This window comes from Notolepis coatsorum, assembly GCF_963971535.1.
Source record: "Notolepis coatsorum genome assembly, chromosome: 10".
NCBI classification, from domain to species: Eukaryota; Metazoa; Chordata; class Actinopteri; order Aulopiformes; family Paralepididae; genus Notolepis; species Notolepis coatsorum.
Window position 1 is genome coordinate 62905975 of NC_140174.1, and position 20355 is coordinate 62926329.

Genomic DNA, 20355 nt, shown 5'->3' on the forward strand with positions numbered 1-20355 from the left:
GTTTGTGTACACAGACTGATGTTTGTCTAGTGTGTTCATTAAACGTGTGAAATCGTCTTTCAAAGTCTCTGTGCCAGTCTTCTTTCGCAGGATGTCAAACGATCCAGAGTGAATGACAATTTTTGTTATTCCCGGTCTGATTAGTGTTGGAAGTATTTCGGCCAGCTCTTTCACAGATGTATTGTCTAGACAGATATTTTCTGTGTTTGCCATCTCCACATACCTTGTTGTGGAATCTCCAATCAGTATGCAGTCTATTTTCTGTGTGAGGTTAGCATTTTTCTTTCCAACAGTTTTGGGGCCGTTTGTTTTTGGGCTAGGCCTAGTCTGCCGGTTCTTTCCACAGTCCTGTGGCCTTGGTGAAGCCTCGTTAGCCTTCTCAATAGCCGGCATGTTAACGCTGGTCCCGTACCTTCGGCGTTGGCTACCGCAACGTTCTCCTCGGCGCATGATAGTCTCTTCGCTGTTAGCCGTTCGCTCGGTCTGGGTCGTGTTTGCTAGCCGTGTCGCTAGTGGCTCTGTTTTCCTCGTCGTCTCGTCGTTAGCGTGTGCTTCGCTAGCATTAGCGTGAGCTCCGGCATGCCAGCTGTTTACTTCGCTAGTGTTAGCGTGAGCTCCGGTATTCTTGCTATTAGCGTCGTTAGCGTGAGCTCCGTTACGCTCGCTGTTTGCTTCGTTAGCGTTGTTAGCCACGCTTCTATGTCTCTTTGCTTTGGGTGTTGATATGCGTGTTTCCGAGAGTAGGTTGAAACTATTTCCTGGCGGTACCGGGGGTGAGTAGTAGTAAAATAGTACCCTAGAGATGCTGCCATTCTCTGCAATGATCTTTGAAAAGTGGGTTCTTCTCTCAGTGTGAATAGCTTTGTTATAGGTAGTAATGTCTTAGTGTGAATATCATCTAGTTTAGTTTTTCTCCATGTCTGAGATGTTCCGATACCATTTTTTCCTTCCTGATCCTATTCCGATACCTAAGCTTTGGGTATCGGCCGATACCGATACTGATCTGATACCAGTGCATACATATATATATATATATATATATATATATATATATATATATATATATATATATATATATATATATATATATATATATATATATATATATATATATATATATATATATATATATATATATATATATATATATATATTATATAAATTATACTTTTTTTTTCTTTTTTACAGATACTGTTTTATATATCACTGATTCTTGAGAGTTGGGACAAATGTCCTACATAGAAAAGTAATTTATAAAAAAAATTAAGAAGTTCATAATGATTGACATACTCACAAAGTTACATCTAAAGGTATTGTGTATACGATACTGATGTTATGTTTTAGCACATATATTTGTTTTTTGGGGGATATTTGTTTAAATGTATAATCTGTGGTTAGAAGCTCCCATGTTAATTATCTTGTCCTCAGCAAGGGGTCACATTATTGACCAGCCCAAAAAAGCTTGAAAGACCTCTCCACTTGTGAAAACATACATATCAAATCAAAGATAAGGGTTATACATGTATAAAACAATGCATGCCATGAAACTCAAATAATATTGTCCATAGAAATCTACCTATCAAAGTTGTGTCAACTCTGTCAGACCTTTTCATAAACCTAATTAAATCAGGCAATAGCATGGCCAGCTCTATCCCTGAGGACCCCTTTTCCTTCCCCTGAATGTGGTGAATGCAACACTACCACACATGGTCTGGTAAGTTTTACACTTTTTGATATGTTAGACAAACAATGTCAATATTCCGATGGTCACAGCTGGAACATGTCAACACCGTCTCTCCGTTATTATACTTTTAAAAAACAATAGTGGATTGAATTCAAGTGTTTCAGTGAGATTATTAAGACAGCTAGCAACTGCCAAAAAACTAGCTAGCTGTACTGCACAATACAGGCTTGGAGGGAAAATGTGTGCCCTTTTGTCAACTCTGTCAGACGTCAACTCCATCAGATTTTGTGTCTGACGGAGTTGACGTGTAAGCTGACGGAGTAGACAAATCCATCAATAACCTCATAATATGCTATTATTATACTATTTTTGAACATGGTAAAGGATTTAAATGTTATTTCAGAGTTTTATCTGCACAGAAGTGTGCATATAATAGCATGCATTACAATACACTTCTGACTTTTAGAGCATGGGCAGGCTGTGGTCTGCTTATTGAATAATTGTCTTACTTTCCCAGCACATGTGTTAATAAATAAATATATCACTTGTCTACATTGATTGATTGATTGATGTAAAATATGGTGCAGTGTGTAGTTTTCACTACCAAACATCTACACTCAAGTCAAGTCAAGTCAAGAGTTTTAATTGTCACGGCATACAGGTATACAATGAAATGCGGGTGGTCTTGCCCGCAACGATGTGCAATACAGTGGTACAACATATAATAGAATAAAAAAATTAAAAAACAACATTGTGCAGTAAACAGGTAACAGGTAACATGGAGTGACATCTCGGTATATAGTTATTTACAGAGCATATGGGACATGCTAGTTAGCTTTGGTAGTGCAATACACTGTTCCTGTTATTCTAATTTAAAGTGTCCTTTCCTTTGGTCATAAGTGTGCGTGTGTGCGACATGAGTGTGTGCCCGCTCATGTTAAAGTGTTAAGTGGCTGCTCGTGTGTGAGCGTGCACAGCGTGCGTGTCGTGTGTGTGTTCATGTGTGCTTGTGTGTGGATAGTTCAATGTTCTGAGCACTCTTATAGAGCGGGGAAGGAGTTCCATGTTGCCCTTTCATATCCCAGAAGGGATACAAGACAGAAGAAAAGTTATTCTTGTTACTGTTTACTTAGAACATCAGAGCAAAGGTGCACGGTGGTAAACTGTGGATATTTCATCTTACTATCTTTATAATAATTCTTAATATAGGACTGGTTCGTGCGTGTCTAGATTGCTGCATCATCCTTTCTCTGACTTTCCATCCATAGTGTAATACATTATGGTATGGAGTGATCAACAGGATAATTCTTTGCTAGTCAGTTGTCACAATCTTATCAGTTGTAATATACCCTAGGATTATTGGAATGACTGTCTTCTTGAATTTTCTCCCACTGCTTCCACTGAACATGGATTTTGTCTGCACAAGCCAGTGTGAAGATGTTTGCAACATCTAGTTGTAGAAACTACGCACTGCAGCTTTAACGTCAATCAATCAATCATGTTTAGTAAATAGACACCTGATTTTATAGTCTTATTCTAATACATTTTCATGACTTTTGTATTATAGGAAAGCATGGCTAGACAAAAATTGTCAGTTGAGGAGCAAAGGAGAAGAAATAGAGAGTACCAATGAAAGAGAAGAGAAAAATTACACAGTGACGAAGAGAGCAAACATGCCATGCAAGAGCAGGAAAGACAAAGGTGGAAGAAGAGGGTTCAAGACAAAAAAGTTATAGAAATAGACAAGCTGGGAGACAGGGCACAGAGGTATCGGAGAAAATATTGGAGAGAGGTCCAGAAAAGGTGCAGATAGAAAAGGTCCCGTGAAGGTGCGGTGCTGGAGGCAGACACCCCCCCCCCCCCAGATCAGGATATTCTAGATAACAATGCCAGACAGCGCAGAGTCTCTCAGACAGGAACAGAAACAAAGTAAAATGCGAAAAAGGCATTCAAGAGAAATACAAACTTTAAAAGAGAAGATTACAAATGTAACAAAGCAACAAAACAACCTGAGAAAAACAATAATGTGCTGAAAAAAGGCTACAAATACATCACCACTGGACTCTCCAGGCACAGAAACAAAGAATATGCTATCAGGAAGCAAAGTAAGGAATCAGAAAATCCAAAAGGCCCTGCTATTCCACCACATCCTCAGAAGAGAGCTGAAGACAAACAAACAAACTCCTGGCCCACGGCGCCAAAAACCAGCACTGAGTGTGTCATCAGGCACGATTCTTAAAAAGTATCGTCTTTTTCAACAAATTAAAGACTTAGGGTTAACCTACAAGTTAATGAGAGAAAGGGAGCATCCTCAGAAAAAGCCAACATTCATACAGGGTATAACACAGACTGTGTTAATGACTACAGATCTGTCGCCCTGACCTCTGTGGTCATGAAGGTCCTGGAGCGCTTTGTCCTGGCCCACCTGAAGCTCATCACAGATCCTGTGCTGGACCCGCTGCAGTTCGCGTACAGAGCCAACAGATCCACAGAGGATGCTGTGAACATGGCTCTGCACTACACGCTGGAACATCTGGACTACGCGGGCAACTATGTCAGGATCCTGTATGTGGACTTCAGCTCGGCCTTCAACACCATCCTTCCACCCATCCTGGAGCACCAGCTATCCCTGCTGCAGGTGCCGGCCTCCACTCGCAGGTGGATTACCGACTTCCTGTCCAACAGGTCTCAGCGGGTGAGGCTGGGGAAGAGCATTTCCAGCTCTAGGTTCACCAGCACCGGTTCCCCGCAGGGCTGCGTTCTATCCCCACTACTGTTCTCCCTGTACACCAACAGCTGTGCCTCTCTACACCCCTCGGTCAAACTCCTGAAATTTGCTGACGACACCACCCTGGTGGGTCTCATCTCCAGGGGGGACGAGTCGGCCTATAGGAGGGAGATCGAGAGGCTGCAGAGCTGGTGCAGCTGCAACAACCTGGAGCTCAATGCTCAAAAGACAGTGGAGATGGTAGTGGACTTCAGGAAGAAAGCAGCCCTGCCCCCTCCCATCATACTGGGAGGCACTCAGGTGACCTCCGTGGAGTCATGCCGATTCCTCGGCATGACCATCTCCCGGGATTTGAAGTGGGAGCTCAACATCACGGGCCTGCTCAAGAAGGCCCAGGGGAGGATGTTCTTCCTCCGGCAGTTGAAGAAATATAAACTGCCGAGGACCATGATGGCCCAATTCTACACGGCCATCATTGAGTCCATCCTCACCCACTCCATCATCTCCTGGTTTTCCGCTGCAGCGGCAAAAGATCTTGCCAAGCTGCAGCGGGTGATTCGCTCCGCGGAGAGGGTGATCGGCTGTCCCCTGCCCTCCCTCAGGTCCCTGCACGACTCCAGGGCGCTAAAGAGGGCAAGGAAGATCATGGCCGACCCATCCCACCCCGGTCACAGCCTCTTCACCCTGCTCCCCTCTGGGAGAAGGCTGAGGATCCCAAAGGCTGTGAAAGCTCGACACAGACTGAGCTTCTTCCCCTCAGCCGCCAGGCTGATCAATGCCTCAGGTCCCCCCCCCCCCTCCTCTTCCCCCAAGTGACACTGGCACAATGACACTGACTGCACTGCACTAGTCCGTACTGGATCTCTGCACTCTTCACTTTATATATATATATGTACGTTATTAATTAATCCCCCTCTGCACTGTTTAGTTTCTTGTCTGTGTTGGTGTTGTTTACTGTGAAAAAAGATAGAAAATGCATACACTGTATTGCTGCAAAAATTACCAATGTGTTTTACACAAATGGCTAAATAAAGGAATCGGAATCTGAATCTGAATCTGTCCAGGATTTCTTCCTGAACTCTGCACGTGTGACGATGTGTGACGATGGATAGTGCTAATGATGGCTTTGTCATTATAAATGATTTCCCATATCTTTTAAAATCTTCGAAAGGGGATGGGTACAATTGGAAATTTTGCAATACAAAATTATGTAGGTTAGAGTTATCCTATCCCAAAAATGTACTCATATTTAAATTCCCCATTAACTCTTTCAGTGCCACTCACGAGATTTCTCGTGTTTTTTTATAGGTGGTTGCTAGCCACTCACGAGATTTCTCGGATATTTTTTTTTTTTTTTTTTTTTGCGATCTGAAAAATTATTGCATCACCCGAGCCTACCCGAGTATTGCCGAGCTGCGCCGGTGATCACTGTGGAAAAAAGCGCCCCCTGTCGTCTCCCAGATGACATAAGTGATTTTGGAATGGACTCAATGAAAATGAATGGGGAAAAAAATCCGGTACTCCACATTTTCCAGTTCACTGATCCAGCAGGGGTTACTAGAGTTCATTCTGGAGCCTCAGATCCCCGCGGATCATGGAGATCCACTGTGTCGCGTTGGATCCATACACGTATCGATTTTTTCGAATGGTGATCAGGAATTGGAATATACCAGTTGGATACCATCTGATGTCAGGTAAGGACTCTATGTTATCAGTGGTAGGATAATCAGAGTAAGTTTGATGAAGTTATAAGCTGTTTTGTGAAATGTCTTCTTTTGGTTTCAATGTAAAACTCCGAGAGGAAATCAACGAGGCGATTATCCGCGCGCGGCCGTAATGTGCGTGCGTGCACGTATAATATTGATCATCTAGCGTTTATTTGAAAACGATTCATAAAAAGGCCGACGAATATCAACGTTGTGGAATATTCCACTAAAAGACGATTTTCATAGAATGCTCCAGAATGAGCTGTTTTTTATATCAAAACGGGGGCTTTTCTAACTGCTCTGAAACGGCAACGACGCGATAAAAAAACAATCTGCCTTCACAGCACTGTCTGGAAAATAGTCTTTGATAATGCGATGGGCAGATTAGACACATAGCCATAATTTAAAACATAGATTAGGCGATATTAACGTTAACATTGGCGCGGATGGTGGCATTCAAGCGGTAAAATGGAAAACCAGGCGTGGCACTGAAAGAGTTAAGAAACACATCATTTAGACACCTTGCATGTTAGGATTTCCTTCAGATTCATGTTGGCATCCATGTATGGCGAAGGCCCGGACGCATCTATTCTTTCCCCACTACATTTCCAGTTCCGCGTGCGCGTTCTGCGAAATGCATGTGTTCATTTATCAGAGATGCACATACAATTTTGTCAACTTTGTCAGTTTCTCGTCAACACCGTCAGATCTTTGTCAACATCGTCAGATGTTTGTTTTTGTTAATTTTGTGGAAAATACAAATTCCTTCTTCAGTTTATGTTGTTTAAGTAATAAAGGAGCATCAGATCTTCATCCTCTTGTCTTATTTACTTAATGATCTTTTTTTTATCATATCAAAATTAAAAACAAAGTTTGAAAATGCAAATATTTCTAAATCTGGGTTTTCAGAATAGTGTGAAATTACACCTGAGGTTTATATATTATATTTGATTGCATACCAGAGTAACTAAACACTATTACAACATACTTCAGAACTTTAGATTCTTGCTGGACTGGAATAATTAGAATTATATACTTTTTTGTGTGTCTGACGGAGTTAACACAAATCAAGTTTCAAAGGGAAACATGTGAATTGGTTGAAAATGTTTTTCTATGTAGAGCCCGCACCTTTACATGGTTAAATAGCTCAGACCTTTCTCTACATGAATATACAAAATATCTCAAAATATAATATTAAAAAGTGTTTTGTCCCGACTCTCAAGAATCAGTGATATACTGTTTTTTAGTAATAACTAGAAAGTAATGGTATTTATTCAACAACAGGTGACCGTGATTGTATAGATTAGTATTAGTATCATTAATCAATGAGTATGGGGCTGCGGCACTGCAGATATACCCTACTCCAATGATCCGCACAGACGTTAGACAGTGTTGCACTCGCTACCCAGTCTGTTAGTAGCAGAGGCTCTGGCTAGTATTAACGTTCATGTTGTGATTTTCGATGCAAAATAAATATTCAACATTCTCTTTTGAGACTCCGCCTCAGACTCTTATCCTTTGGCACTTGGAACTTGCTGTACTTTGCTTGCAGGTCTGCAGCCATTATTGCTGGATTATGAATAGCACCAACTTTAGCCACGGTACCATTATCAAGCTAAGCTATCTGACCTAGCTCGTCTTCCCCGCATTGACATTTGATAACGTTAGTCATCTAACGCTAGTCAGTAGCTAGCCTACTTGACTTAAATACGATTCACCGTGGGTGCATTATTGTTGATAGACGGACAGTGTCAGGTCCTGGAGAAAGGACAGGCGATCATCTGATTTGATTGAACGTTAAAGCGGATGTTGTTCCAACTAGCTAGCTTTTCAGCTAATGCTATCATAACACCAGCAAGCAAAACACATCCCATCCAAGCTCCCCGTCACACGCTCTGTCGGGGACAATGGAATTTAAGAAAGTATCTGCTGTTAAAATGACAAACAGCATCACACTTTAAAACACGTTCATTTTATAATCCTCACTCTCCGCAGGAGATAAATGACATCATGGGATCGGAGGCTAGAATTTACGTGTACTCGCCGATACCGATACCAGCATTTTAGGCAGTATCGGCGGCATTTTCTGATACTGGTGGTATCGGTATCGGAACAACTCTGTTCAGCTGTTCTACATAATCTCTTAAAATCACTTTTATCATGAGACCTCTTTAATGCCCACTGAACATAAGTAAATTGAATAGTAAAGTGTCTTTCAAATACCACCTGAGAATGCACTACTTAAATATGTGAGCAAAATATTCTGATGTTGATAATGATATCTACAATGTTTTACTGTTTTTAGACAATGTTACAATGTTTTTAGATAATGATGTCTACAATGTTTTGTTGTTTTTAGATTATCATTGTTAATTGTGATTGTCATATGTAACTTATGTTGTTATGTTTTGTGTTTTGTGTTGTCTTTCCATGTGGACCCCAGGGCCCCGTTCCCCGTACCTGGCTAACTGAGTTAGCCGGATAATTTCCAGTATAGCCTGACTTAAGCCAGACCTTTCCATTCCCCGACGCTCGATTGTCTAAATCACCATGGTAACAGATCAAAAAGTTTGAGCCTGGTCGAGAGCTGGGTTAAGTTCAGTTAGCTGGATGAACCATGGCCACGCCCCCGCAAAGAAATGCCAGCTCGCTTCCTGAAATGATTCTCACAGTCTAGATCTGCATTATACCATTCTGAATTATGTTCTTGTGCTTCATTCTTCTAGAGGGGGCTTTTGAAATGTGAAATAGACCCAAAATGCTGATACTAAATTCACGTTGTCCTAAATAATGCACGTTATATATACCGTGGCGCTCGCTAGGTGCGATGTACACATTATGTGGTTATTTTAACAACGCGCAGCATTGCAAATGTGAATCCTGCAGGGATATTTTTAATGATTGAAACCTATCGCTCGTTTGGCTCTGATTCCTTTCATATTCTCCGCTGTGGATGATTAACGGAGCGCCTGGATTGTGTTTCATTCAAGCATAAAATTGAAGTGTCTATGCGTGGATTGTGGTTTTTGTGGATTATGAATTACGAGGAATCTGAGGATTGTTGAATTGTATCATCACTCACACGTTATTGTGATATTGTAACTGGGATTAATGCATTTGAGAATAAAGAGATAAAACTTCATTCAAAAGAAAAATATTCTAAACACGGGTCTCTTGTCCATTGATGGATACACAATGAATATATCCCGTCTGGCACAGTGGTCCAACGGCCAGTGTTCACTCCTGGCAAGCGGGCGACCCGAGTTCGAGACCCCGCGTTTCCAATATAATTTTTTTGGAATATAATATTAATGATTATACGCAAAAGTAGCCTAGTTTTAAGTTAAAATATTATAAATCTACATGCATTGAGGATGTCATTCTTTATATAGCTCTCAACGTGCACCAAATTGAAGTATTTACATTTCAAAAAGAAAACTAGAAGAAGTGGGATTCGAACGCGGGTCGTCCGTGTGAAAGGCAAAATGCTCAACCATCAGACCACGGTGGCAGACAAATGAAACATCAACCATACATCCATCAATGGATAAGAGAGCCGTATCCTTATTCTGAAACTGTTGAACTAATTATTTTCGCTAGCAAGATCTCATTTGATTATCCATTCCATGAACCTACTGCCAGCAGGGCACGTTTAAAGAAATATAATCTGATTGATTGGGGTAATGAGGGACTTAAAATTTGCCTATAGATTATGCATTTAACTTGTCGGCGAGGCTATTGAGCCGTACTGCAATCTGTTAATAAAGTTTTAAATCAATCAATCAATCAATGGCGTTAGAAAATCAGGATTTCTGCTCTCGACACTTGCTGTCTTCTCAGCTGAGGCGGGCGCGCGCACTGATCCTGAGTATCAAGTCTGGTTCGAGTTAACAAGACTGAATCCACCTTCGAGGAACAGGAAAATCCCGGCTTCAAACATCGGGTTAATTGAATCTGGATAATGGGACTCTTGATCGACTTAGTTGAACCAGGTACGGGGAATAGGGCCCAGGAAGACTAGCTCGCCACTTAGGTGACAGCTAATGGGGATCCTTTTTAAACAATAAACAATAAACAATAATCTTAACTGGCACGCTGTTCAAATCATTACTTAAATGGCTATTAAAGGCATCAACCATTTCGTTTATCGAACAGTGTACATTACATGGATGAAAAGGAGTTTGCAAGTTCAGAAAATGTTTGTTCTGCACTAGCATCTAAATACCATTTTGAATTAAAAATTCTCTTTTGTTACTAGATGTATTTAACAGAGCATCAAATAACAGACAGTAATGATCAGAAACAGTGATGTCAGACACTGATCAATGCTTATCCCTTGTGATACTATACTAAGTTAAGTATTCCCCTGTCGATGGGTGCATGGCTTCAGTAACATGCTGCGTTAATCCTAGGCTGAGATTCCTAAATTTCATAGCCTTAGAGTCTGTTATTATTAATATGAATATTCATATCTCCATTTATAATTATTCGGTCATATAGTAACTAGTAAGAATAATGTACATAAGCTCAGAAAATTCAGGAAGAAATACTGAGGATTTCTTAGGTGGTCTGTATAGTGATAATAAGCACATCTGATTCAATCTTGAGCACAATGGCACTTCGACACGCTGCCCGGGAGGAATGGGAATTAAACCGGGAACCTCCGGATTGCCCGACGATTGCTCTACCTCCCGAGCCACTGTCGCCCCTATTATAATTATCATTATTATTATTGATAGGATATACTGCCATTCCACTATTATTATTATTATTATTATTATTATTATTATTATTATTATTATTATTATTATTATTATTATTATTATTATTATTATTATTATTATTATTATTATTATTGTATTATTATTATTATTATTATTATTATTATTATTATTATTATTATTATTATTATTATTATTATTATTATTATTATTATCATTATTATTATTATTATTATTATTATTATTATTATTATTATTATTATTTTTTTTTTTTTTTTTTTTTCTGCCTGTGCCCCCCTCCCCAATGCTGCTATGACACCTGCATTTCTCAAAGGGGATTAATAAAGGAACACTTGAACTTGAAAGTGAATGGTGTTGAGGAATTCATTCTTTGTTTACATATACCTTATATGAAGCACTACATTGGACAGGACCAAGCTACATTGCCAATTCTCTTGTCAACTATGTATATAAATATAAAAATAAATAAGCTAAAAACTTTCCTCTTCACCTTAGCATTTTAATACACTGCTGCTTGGACTCATTTCATCCAGACTGTCTGTGATTGTTGTACTGTAGATGAGAACTATTTTATTGCACTGCACTATTGCATCATTTTACTCTGTCTATTCTATTTTACTACCTATTTTATTGCATTGCACTATTTTACTCTTGTCTATTCTATTTTGCTGTTTTATTATTAGTGTATCAGAGTTAGCGAGACAACGGGTCAAAATCCCAGGACTGAAGTGTGATAGTTTCGGAGTACCCAAAACACCCAGACTTGCGGTAACGTACCTCTACCGGCGACGGTTGGAGTATATCCTGTACTGAGGGGAGTGGGCACCAAGGTGTCAAAACAGTACATCGATTTTTGGATAAAAATTACTAGACCATCGAAAACAAAGAGGCCTATTACGATGTTAGATCCTAATATGAAAAACGATGTGATTTAATGTTCTATGCCTTACCTTGACTTTGTCTATTTTGCTGCTATCTATTTTATGTCTGGACTTTATGTGTTGCTCTTGATCTGCCTGTGCTCATTTCATGCCTGTCTTTTTAAATTCAAATTCAGAGTTTCAGATTCAGAGTTTTATTTTCCACATGGAAGTAATATAATCATACAGTTTTCATACAAAATCATAAATACAGTTCTACCATGGGCAAAAGGAGCAGGAAGAAGAATAACTCTTACCTGCCCCCTATTCCTAAACTAAACAAGTATCACTTGATGGTCGGCGTACAACCTAATTTACACAAAATAATAATTCATCATACCATATACAAAGAAAGAAACAATCCACAGATAAAAAAAAAAAATAATAATAATATAGAATAAAAGAAAATATCTCACTATTCAGATTTATATTTGAATTTCATACTGACTAAATATATATTTCTTATAATAATCTTTTAATTGACAAATATTATTACATCCTTAAGATCGCTATGGAGAGAATTCCACAATTTTACACCAATAACTGAAGGACATCTGTTTAAGTGTGGTACATGCAAACTGATGTTTAAATTTGTATTTCCTCCTACTAAACTCACTTTCTAAATGAAAAATATTTTGTAACTTTTCTGGCAGTATCTTATTTCTTATTTCTTGTTTGAAACTTAACCATGTCTTCAAGTTTAATTATTCTAGATTTAATAAATAATATGTTTGTGTGTTCTCGATAATTAACTTTATGTGTGATTCTTACAGCCCTCTTCTGTAGTATATATAATGGTTTTATATTCATCAGCAGTTTGTTCTTTTCCACAAAAACATCTTACTTATGCGAAAAAACATTTTCAAGCTCTTAGTCGTAAAAGGGGAAATATTTCACTCTAAGCGTAGAAAGATTTGCAGGAATATTTCTTTCATTTTTGGAGCTTTGTCTGCATCCATTCTCAATAATAAATGTATTTATTATTATTTAATTCAATAGTGATATCAGTTAGGCTGAACGATATGTACTAAAATATCCTATTGCGATTATTCGAGCAGATGATTTAAGTCCATTTTTAATATAACTTAAAAACGTAATGACTGAATATTATCAAAGGCACTGGCTGTCTTAATATAATAGTTATATTATAGAGGATATAATTAGATGTACCTTGAACATGAGGTAAACATATTTAATAAAAAATGGATATATGTTTATTTATTTATCATTATTTTTTTTATTTTTATAAAACCCTTGCAGTCAGAGATCATCCGTCGGTGGGGCTATCCAGCTGAGGAGTACGAAGTGATGACAGAAGACGGATACATTCTCTCCATCAACAGAATACCTCATGGTCTCAAAGAGGCCAAGTCAGGTGTGTATAGAGGACTGTCTGTGTGTGTGTGTGTGTGTGTGTGTGTGTGTGTGTGTGTGTGTGTGTGTGTGTGTGTGTGTGTGTGTGTGTGTGTGTGTGTGTGTGTGTGGAGTGGTGTGAGTGTGTGTGTGTGTGTGTGTGTGTGTGTGTGTGTGTGTGTGTGTGTGTGTGGAGTGGTGTGAGTGTGTGTGTGTGTGTGTGGAGTGGTGTGTGTGTGTGTGTTTGTGTGTCTATGTATATGGGTGGAGGGATCTGGGGGGATAGGGGGGGGGGGATAGGTGTGTATAGAGGACTGTGTGTGGGTGTGTGTGTGTGTGTGTGTGTGTGTGTGTGTGTGTGTGTGTGTGTGTGTGTGTGTGTGTGTGTGGAGTGGTATGAGTGTGTGTGTGTGTGTTGGTGTGTGTGTGTGCGTGTGTGCGTGCGTGCGTGAGTGAGTGTGTGTGTGTGTGTGTGTAACTAAAATGTCACTCAAGAGAGATGCAACACACACATAGTAAAAATAGTAGTGATCCATAGGGCTGCCTCCGCTTTGCTTTAAAGAGGTTTAAAGAGGTATTTCTGAGTGATTGCATGTAGCACAAAGTGTATGACTATGAGTTGACTAAGAATTTCATTATTCAAGGACAGCCCTAGACATTTGTATGTTTAGTGATTTGTATAGTGGTATAGATCAGGGGTTCCCAAACTTTTCAGGCCGCGACCCCCAAATAACGGTGTCAGAGAGCCGCGACCCCCACTATTATAGGAGGTAAAAAAATATATATATATTTTTGAATTTCTTTTTCAACACTTTGACCACCGGGCAGTTTGCCCATCGCATGCCCCTCTCTGCCAGCACTATAACCCTATGGAGTGGCTCACCTTCTTTGCAGGGCTATAACTTTTTAAATTGTATTGCTATATTGACATTACTATGGCCCATTCAACATTGATTATCTATCGTTCAGGATGTGGGAACGTTATATTTTTTCATTCATACAAAAATACCTTCTAGAATATAAGTATCTTTTTATCGTTTTCTGCAATAATTCCTAGAACGTGAGTTATAGGCCTAAACGCATATATAGATGATCGATTGGCGTGTCTTCCCTATACACGCTATATTAAAAAATTCAAATGTACATGATCGGTATAGTTATGCTTCATCATGCGTGAAGGAAAGGGGGGGGGGTCGTTTATAATTCCTTGATCGTCACTAACTGCTATATGTAGTATGGGTTGATTTATTGATCAGATGGTTTGTAAATAAAGAAATGGACAATCAAGCTGAAAGTAACGTTAGTTGCCTCTTACCGCTCACCGACGAGACTGGAGGAAAAAGATCCCACTTATTTGACGTTGAACTCCTAGATCCATTTCCGGTTTGTATGGCGCAATAAACGCCCAAATCATATCGATTATTGAGTTATGGCAGCGATCCATATGCACAGCAGTGTTTGTCTGGAGTACCCTAACGAGATGTGACTGCCGGACGGATTTCCCAGATGCACCGATTGCCACTTCCGGTTTGACTTGAATGTAACATGCCCGATCATCCACCAGGCGGCGGTATTGAGGCGTTGCAATATTGTGCAGAGTCCCACTTGATCACCAGAGGCTGGGTGGCTGAATTATGAATGCCATGGCGAAAAAATGAAATATGATCTCAATAACGCTGTACAGCGAGGTCTAGCGGTCAACGCATGGCGGGCAATATCGCTTTAAAGAGTTTTTGGCTGGGAATGTGTTAATAAATGGAAATGTGTGGTTGAAACATGCACACGTTCAAACGCACACACACTAATAAGCATTGGAGGCTTTTAACCAGGGCCGGACTGGGGAAATCATTCAGGCCAGGAAATATAGTGCAAAATATAGCCCCAGTCAGGCCACTTTTTAAGCAGGGGGTCTGGGGGTCCCCCACCAGGAAATTTCTTGTTACAAAGACTTAATTTCCTGCATTCTGGTGCAGGATTTTTTTTTGTACCCTTTAAATGCCAGTGTTTGTGATGGCATCACAAATTATTGTTAAAAAACAGGCTAGCATATGTATGATTAGCAACAACACTGATTTTGATGGATTTTCATTTTTTTTGTAATGTCAGATTGAAAATAATACAATATTTTATTCGACTTCAGCCCTTATCATAACACCACATATTCATTTTATAATTCTAACCCTTTAAATGCCAGTGTGTGTGATGGCATATATTTGCAATATCAAATGCAAAGTAGATTTTTCTGGGGGGGATTATTACAGGCTAGCATGTGTCAATGATTAGCAACAACAGTTTTTTGTAAGGGTCCCGCCTCCACCAATCACATGCGGCTCCCTTTGTGTGTGTGTGAGAGCAAGAGAGAGAGAGAGAGATAGTTCTCCAACTTGTGTGAGTTGCAGTGATCTCCTGGTTGTTCCCCACCTAGGTTATCTAACTATTGCGCTGCTGCAACTAGAAACACTGGCCTGGCCTGCTTCTAAGTTCAGTGGCCTGACTGCGTCTATACTTTCACAACAAATTTGTGTTTTCCGCGTTCGAGTTTTGTGCTCTGATTGGCCAGGTCATGTGACATGTGCGCCAATCGTGGGACGGCAAGTTCTGCGCCTATTTCCGGGTCGAACAGCCTGCAAACTACCTAACGCCTAGTTTATCACTGGTTAAGCTTAGGCGACTCTTTCGCAGTTGGTTAAGGTTAGAGTTTGGAATCAGGGCAGGCATTCTATCGCCATGCTCTAAGACAAACTCTAACCTTAAAGGGGAACTATCTTATAAATGGCCTTTTTCAGTGTTTAGCATTGTTTCCTAGCTATGTGGACTTATATTAATATGATCTATGTCTCTAATTCTCATATTGGTGCATTCTTCCAATTCTCCTCTCACAATATTCACCCTCACTGAACTGAGTCATCTGAAAATGTGCTGATTTGTGATGTCAGATAGACTCAGCTGCATGATAATCAGCTGTGACTCACACACACTCCACACAGTTCCCACCGTGGTTGGAGCCCAGGCTCAAAACGGCTTAAGATCTTGAGGTAGAAAAATGCTGTTTTTGAGGACTTGATTAGAAATACAAAACGATGAATTAAAAAAAAAAAAATTACAGAGGTGTTCCATAAACTCACAGGAATTGTGTAAAAGTGCCCAAATAGTGAAAGAAATAGTAAAATAGTTCCCCTTTAACCAACTTCGAAAGAGCGCCTAAGCTTAACCATCCAAAAACTTGCGGTCCCACGATTGGGCGTACATGTCACATGACCTGGCCAATCAGAGACGTGGAAACACGACTTTGTTGTGGAAAGTATTCAGGTGGCCTGACTGCATAAAAAAGATTTTTTTTTTTTTTTTTTTTTTTTTTTTTTAATTTTTTTTATTATTGCAAAACAAAACTTATTAAAAGTCAGTACTCAACACACAATGTATAATGAAACTTTCAGTGAAGGTGGTTAAAATATATGCAAGTACAGAAACAGGATAAAACAAAAATAGTCAATAATAACATTTTAACCGTATACCGTGTATATCCAGCGAAGTTACAATTATATAAATGTTAGTATATAATATACCCCGAATACCTATTTTCTAAAACCCTACACACATATGCTCCAGCTCAAATCCCCCCCTCCCGGACCCCCTCTTGGATAGTACCTCCATTATCCCTCACTCCTAACCAGACATCACCATTATAGGCTAGCTTTTATTCTCTCCACCACTTCTAACCACATTAACATTTTGGATTCATTGAGCCCTAGAATTCTTGCTGTTGATATTTCTTGATATATCACATCAAGATATGTAAGAAACCACACTTTCCGGCACATTTTTTCCGGTTGAAACCAACGTGATGCAATCAGTTTTTTAGCTACTGTGATACCCGATAAAACCAATCTTTTTAGTTGTGGGTTCACTGCAAACTCAAAAACATCATTCAATAGCAATACCGCGGGGTGTACAGGTATATTCCAAAATACGAGTATTGATAATTGTTGGGACACATCTTCCCAGAATGCCTTAACTGGTGGGCAGTCCCAATACATGTGCATAAATGTTCCTTCGTCCCCATTTGTACATTGGGAGCATTTGGAGTCTTGTATAAGCCCCATTTTGCACAGCCTTATAGGAGTCAAGTATGTCCTGTGAATATAGTTCAGATTGATTTGTTGATGATCCGGGTTCCTTGATGTAAGTCGGACATTTGCCCAGGCTCCTTGCCAATCAAAGTCATTTTCCAGGTCTGGTATATCCCTCCTCCAGACATTGTCTAGTTGAAGGGTTTCGTACGAGGACGTTAGTAATTGATAATAAAAACCTGATACAAAACCTCCCAATGTATCTCTGTCATAGAAAAATTTGTGGTATCTGTGGTGTTCAATTGGTATGTGTAATGGAACACCGTGAGATCTCATACAAAGTCGTAACTGTATGTAAAAAAGCCATGTGGACTCGGTGAGGTTAAACTTTATGCATATTTCGACATAACTACAGAGGCCCTTGTTATTAAAAATATCCCCTAATGAGTGTATGCCTCTTTCTTCCCATACAGGGAATCTTATAGGTCGTTTTCCCATTAAGAGAGCATTGTTATTGAATATGGGAGTGTGATTATGCCATACTTGATTGTTAGGAAATTTCCTTTGTGTTTCCCGCCATGTCCTGATTGCATGGGTTATTATTGGGCCAAATTCTCGCTCACAATGCTTGATTGAAAGTTTAGTGTATGCTATGTCTTTCAATCTCTGTGGGGCTACTATGTTTTCTTCTAATTTTCTCCAAGATACCAAAGCCTCGGGGTCAAACCATATCTTCTTCAATGGTCTTAATGTGAAGGCATTAAAATATTGTAAAAAATCTGGGACTGCCATGCCACCGTCTGCTTTACTTCTCTGTGCGGTGGATCTTTTTATGCGAGGTGGTTTGTTATTCCAAATAAATTTGTATGTGGAGGTTTGTAATCTTTTCCAGTAGCCCTCTGGAGGAGGTAACGGAAGCATTGAGCTGAAGAAATTGATTCTTGGTAATACATCCATCTTAACTATTGATACCCTTGCCTGTACTGAGTTTTTAAGTTTTGCCCACCTGTCCAGGTCGTCCTTGATTTTGTTCTGTATTTTTGTGTAATTGTGCTTCACCGTTTGTCTTATGGTGGGGAATATTTCCACTCCCAAGCATCTGAAATGTTTTACCATCGGTATCGCACCTGGGAGGGTTATATCTTTTTTTGCAGGGGTGTTAAGTGGAAGGAAAGCCGACTTCGGCCAATTTATCTTAAATCCCGATAAATCACCAAAGTTCTCAATCAACTTGAGCAGATGAGGCAATGTGGTGTTGGGGTTTTGCATGAACAATATTACGTCGTCCGCATATAAACTAATTTTTTGTTGTGTGCCCTTGATTACGATTGGTTCTATGGATTGGGATTGTCTTATATATTGTGCTAAAGGCTCTAATGATAAATTGAATAGTCCGGGACTAAGAGGGCAACCCTGTCTGGCAGAGCGTGATACCGGAAAGATTTTGGAGATGATTGTGCCTGTTGTAATCATGGCCGATGGGTCCTTGTATAGTACTTTAATCATATCAATGAAACCTTTTCCTAACCCCATCCTTTCCAATACTGCCCATAGAAACGACCATTCCAACCTGTCAAATGCTTTCATAGCATCCAGGGATAGTATCGCCTTAGGTGTGATGTCCTCTTTGTCTGTATCTAGTACGTGCAGTATTCGCCTTATGTTATCATTGATCAGGCGACCTTTTATGAAGCCTGTTTGGTCCGTATGAACTAAAGACGTCATATGCTTTTGCAATCTGATGGCTAATATCTTAGAGTACAGTTTGACATCGGTTCCGAGGAGGCTTAAAGGACGGTAACTACCGCATTCAGTGGGGTCTTTGTCTTTTTTGTGAAGAACTGAAATGAGTGCGGTATTTTGGTGTTCAATGAAGCTTCCCTCTTTGACTGAGTATAAGATCATATTTAGTAATAAGGGTCCAAATATGTCCCAGCAAGAAATGTACATTTCTGATGGGATACCGTCAATTCCCGGAGCTTTGCCGTTTTTCATTCCGGATATGGCCTTCTTGAGTTCTTCTAATGTGATCGGTACTTCTAACTGTTTAGCGTCTTCATCCGTAAGTTTAGGGAGAGTAATTTGATTAAGATATGTGTCTAATTTGTCTTGATCAAAGGTCGTTTCTGAGTTATATAAATCGGAGTAGAATTCTTTGAATGTATCGTTTATTATTTTGGGTTCTGTTACTAGAGCTTGTTGTTTCCTAATGGCAGTTATATCTGCAAATTTTGCATTAATTCTTAGTCGCATGGCTAATAGGTGACTAGGTTTAGAACCTTGGAAGTACTGCTGTTGTCTAGTGCTGCGTATTTGCAATTCCGATTTTTGTCTGTACATTGCTTTGATCTCGGTCTTTAGAATGTTAACTTGGTTATCTAGTCTAGTAGAGTTGTTGTATTTTAAAGAATTAAAAAGCGTTGAGTAAAGCGTTTCCATTTCAGACAGTTTTGTGTTTTGATTTTTGCGCAATATGGAGGTAAATCTATCCGAGAAATCCTTGATCATACTCTTTACCGACATCCATAATATTCTGGGATCTTGCACCGAGTTAGCATTATCTTGTAGGAATACTGTGAGAGCTTCTTTAATTTGTGTAATGAATTCCTTGTTGTTAAGCAGCATCGAATTAAAACGCCATCTTGGGGCCCGGGTAGATAATGTACCAAATGTTGCTTTCAGGATTAAGTAGCAGTGATCTGATAGCGCATTGGGTGTCATTTCCACTTCGTATTTATCAAATATTCTCGGGGATGCAAAGACGTAATCAATTCTGGATAGTGTGTTGTGTCTCGCCGAACGACAGGAGTACTTGCGGGTCATGGGGTTAAGTGAACGCCATAAATCAGTTACTCCTGTTGATTTCGACCAATCTTTTAATGCTTTAGATGAATTCTTTTGTTCGCTGGAGAAGGAAAGGTAAGTTTTGTCCATCCTTGGGTTCCAAATGGCATTAAAATCCGCACCTATTATGTATGAGTACTCGGGATGGTTTAACATTTCTCCTGTTAGTGAAGTGAAGAAACCCACTTCGTACAAATTCGGGGCATATACCGCTGCCAATGCAATTTTCCTGTTATTGTGTATAATCCTAGCTATAGTTATGCGCCCCTCAGCATCCGACCATACCCCTTTCAATTCGATATTTAATT

General features: G+C 39.6%; 1 protein-coding gene across 1 annotated transcript in view; it reads left to right on the plus strand.

The window, feature by feature from the left end:
* lipf (lipase, gastric) overlaps positions 1-20355 on the plus strand; it is a 146928-nt gene that overhangs the window by 38488 nt on the left and 88085 nt on the right. Inside the window, exon 3 of the mRNA XM_084323497.1 lies at positions 13041-13155. Within this exon, the coding sequence (XP_084179623.1) occupies positions 13041-13155 (115 nt within the window). The remainder of the gene's footprint in view (positions 1-13040; positions 13156-20355) is intronic.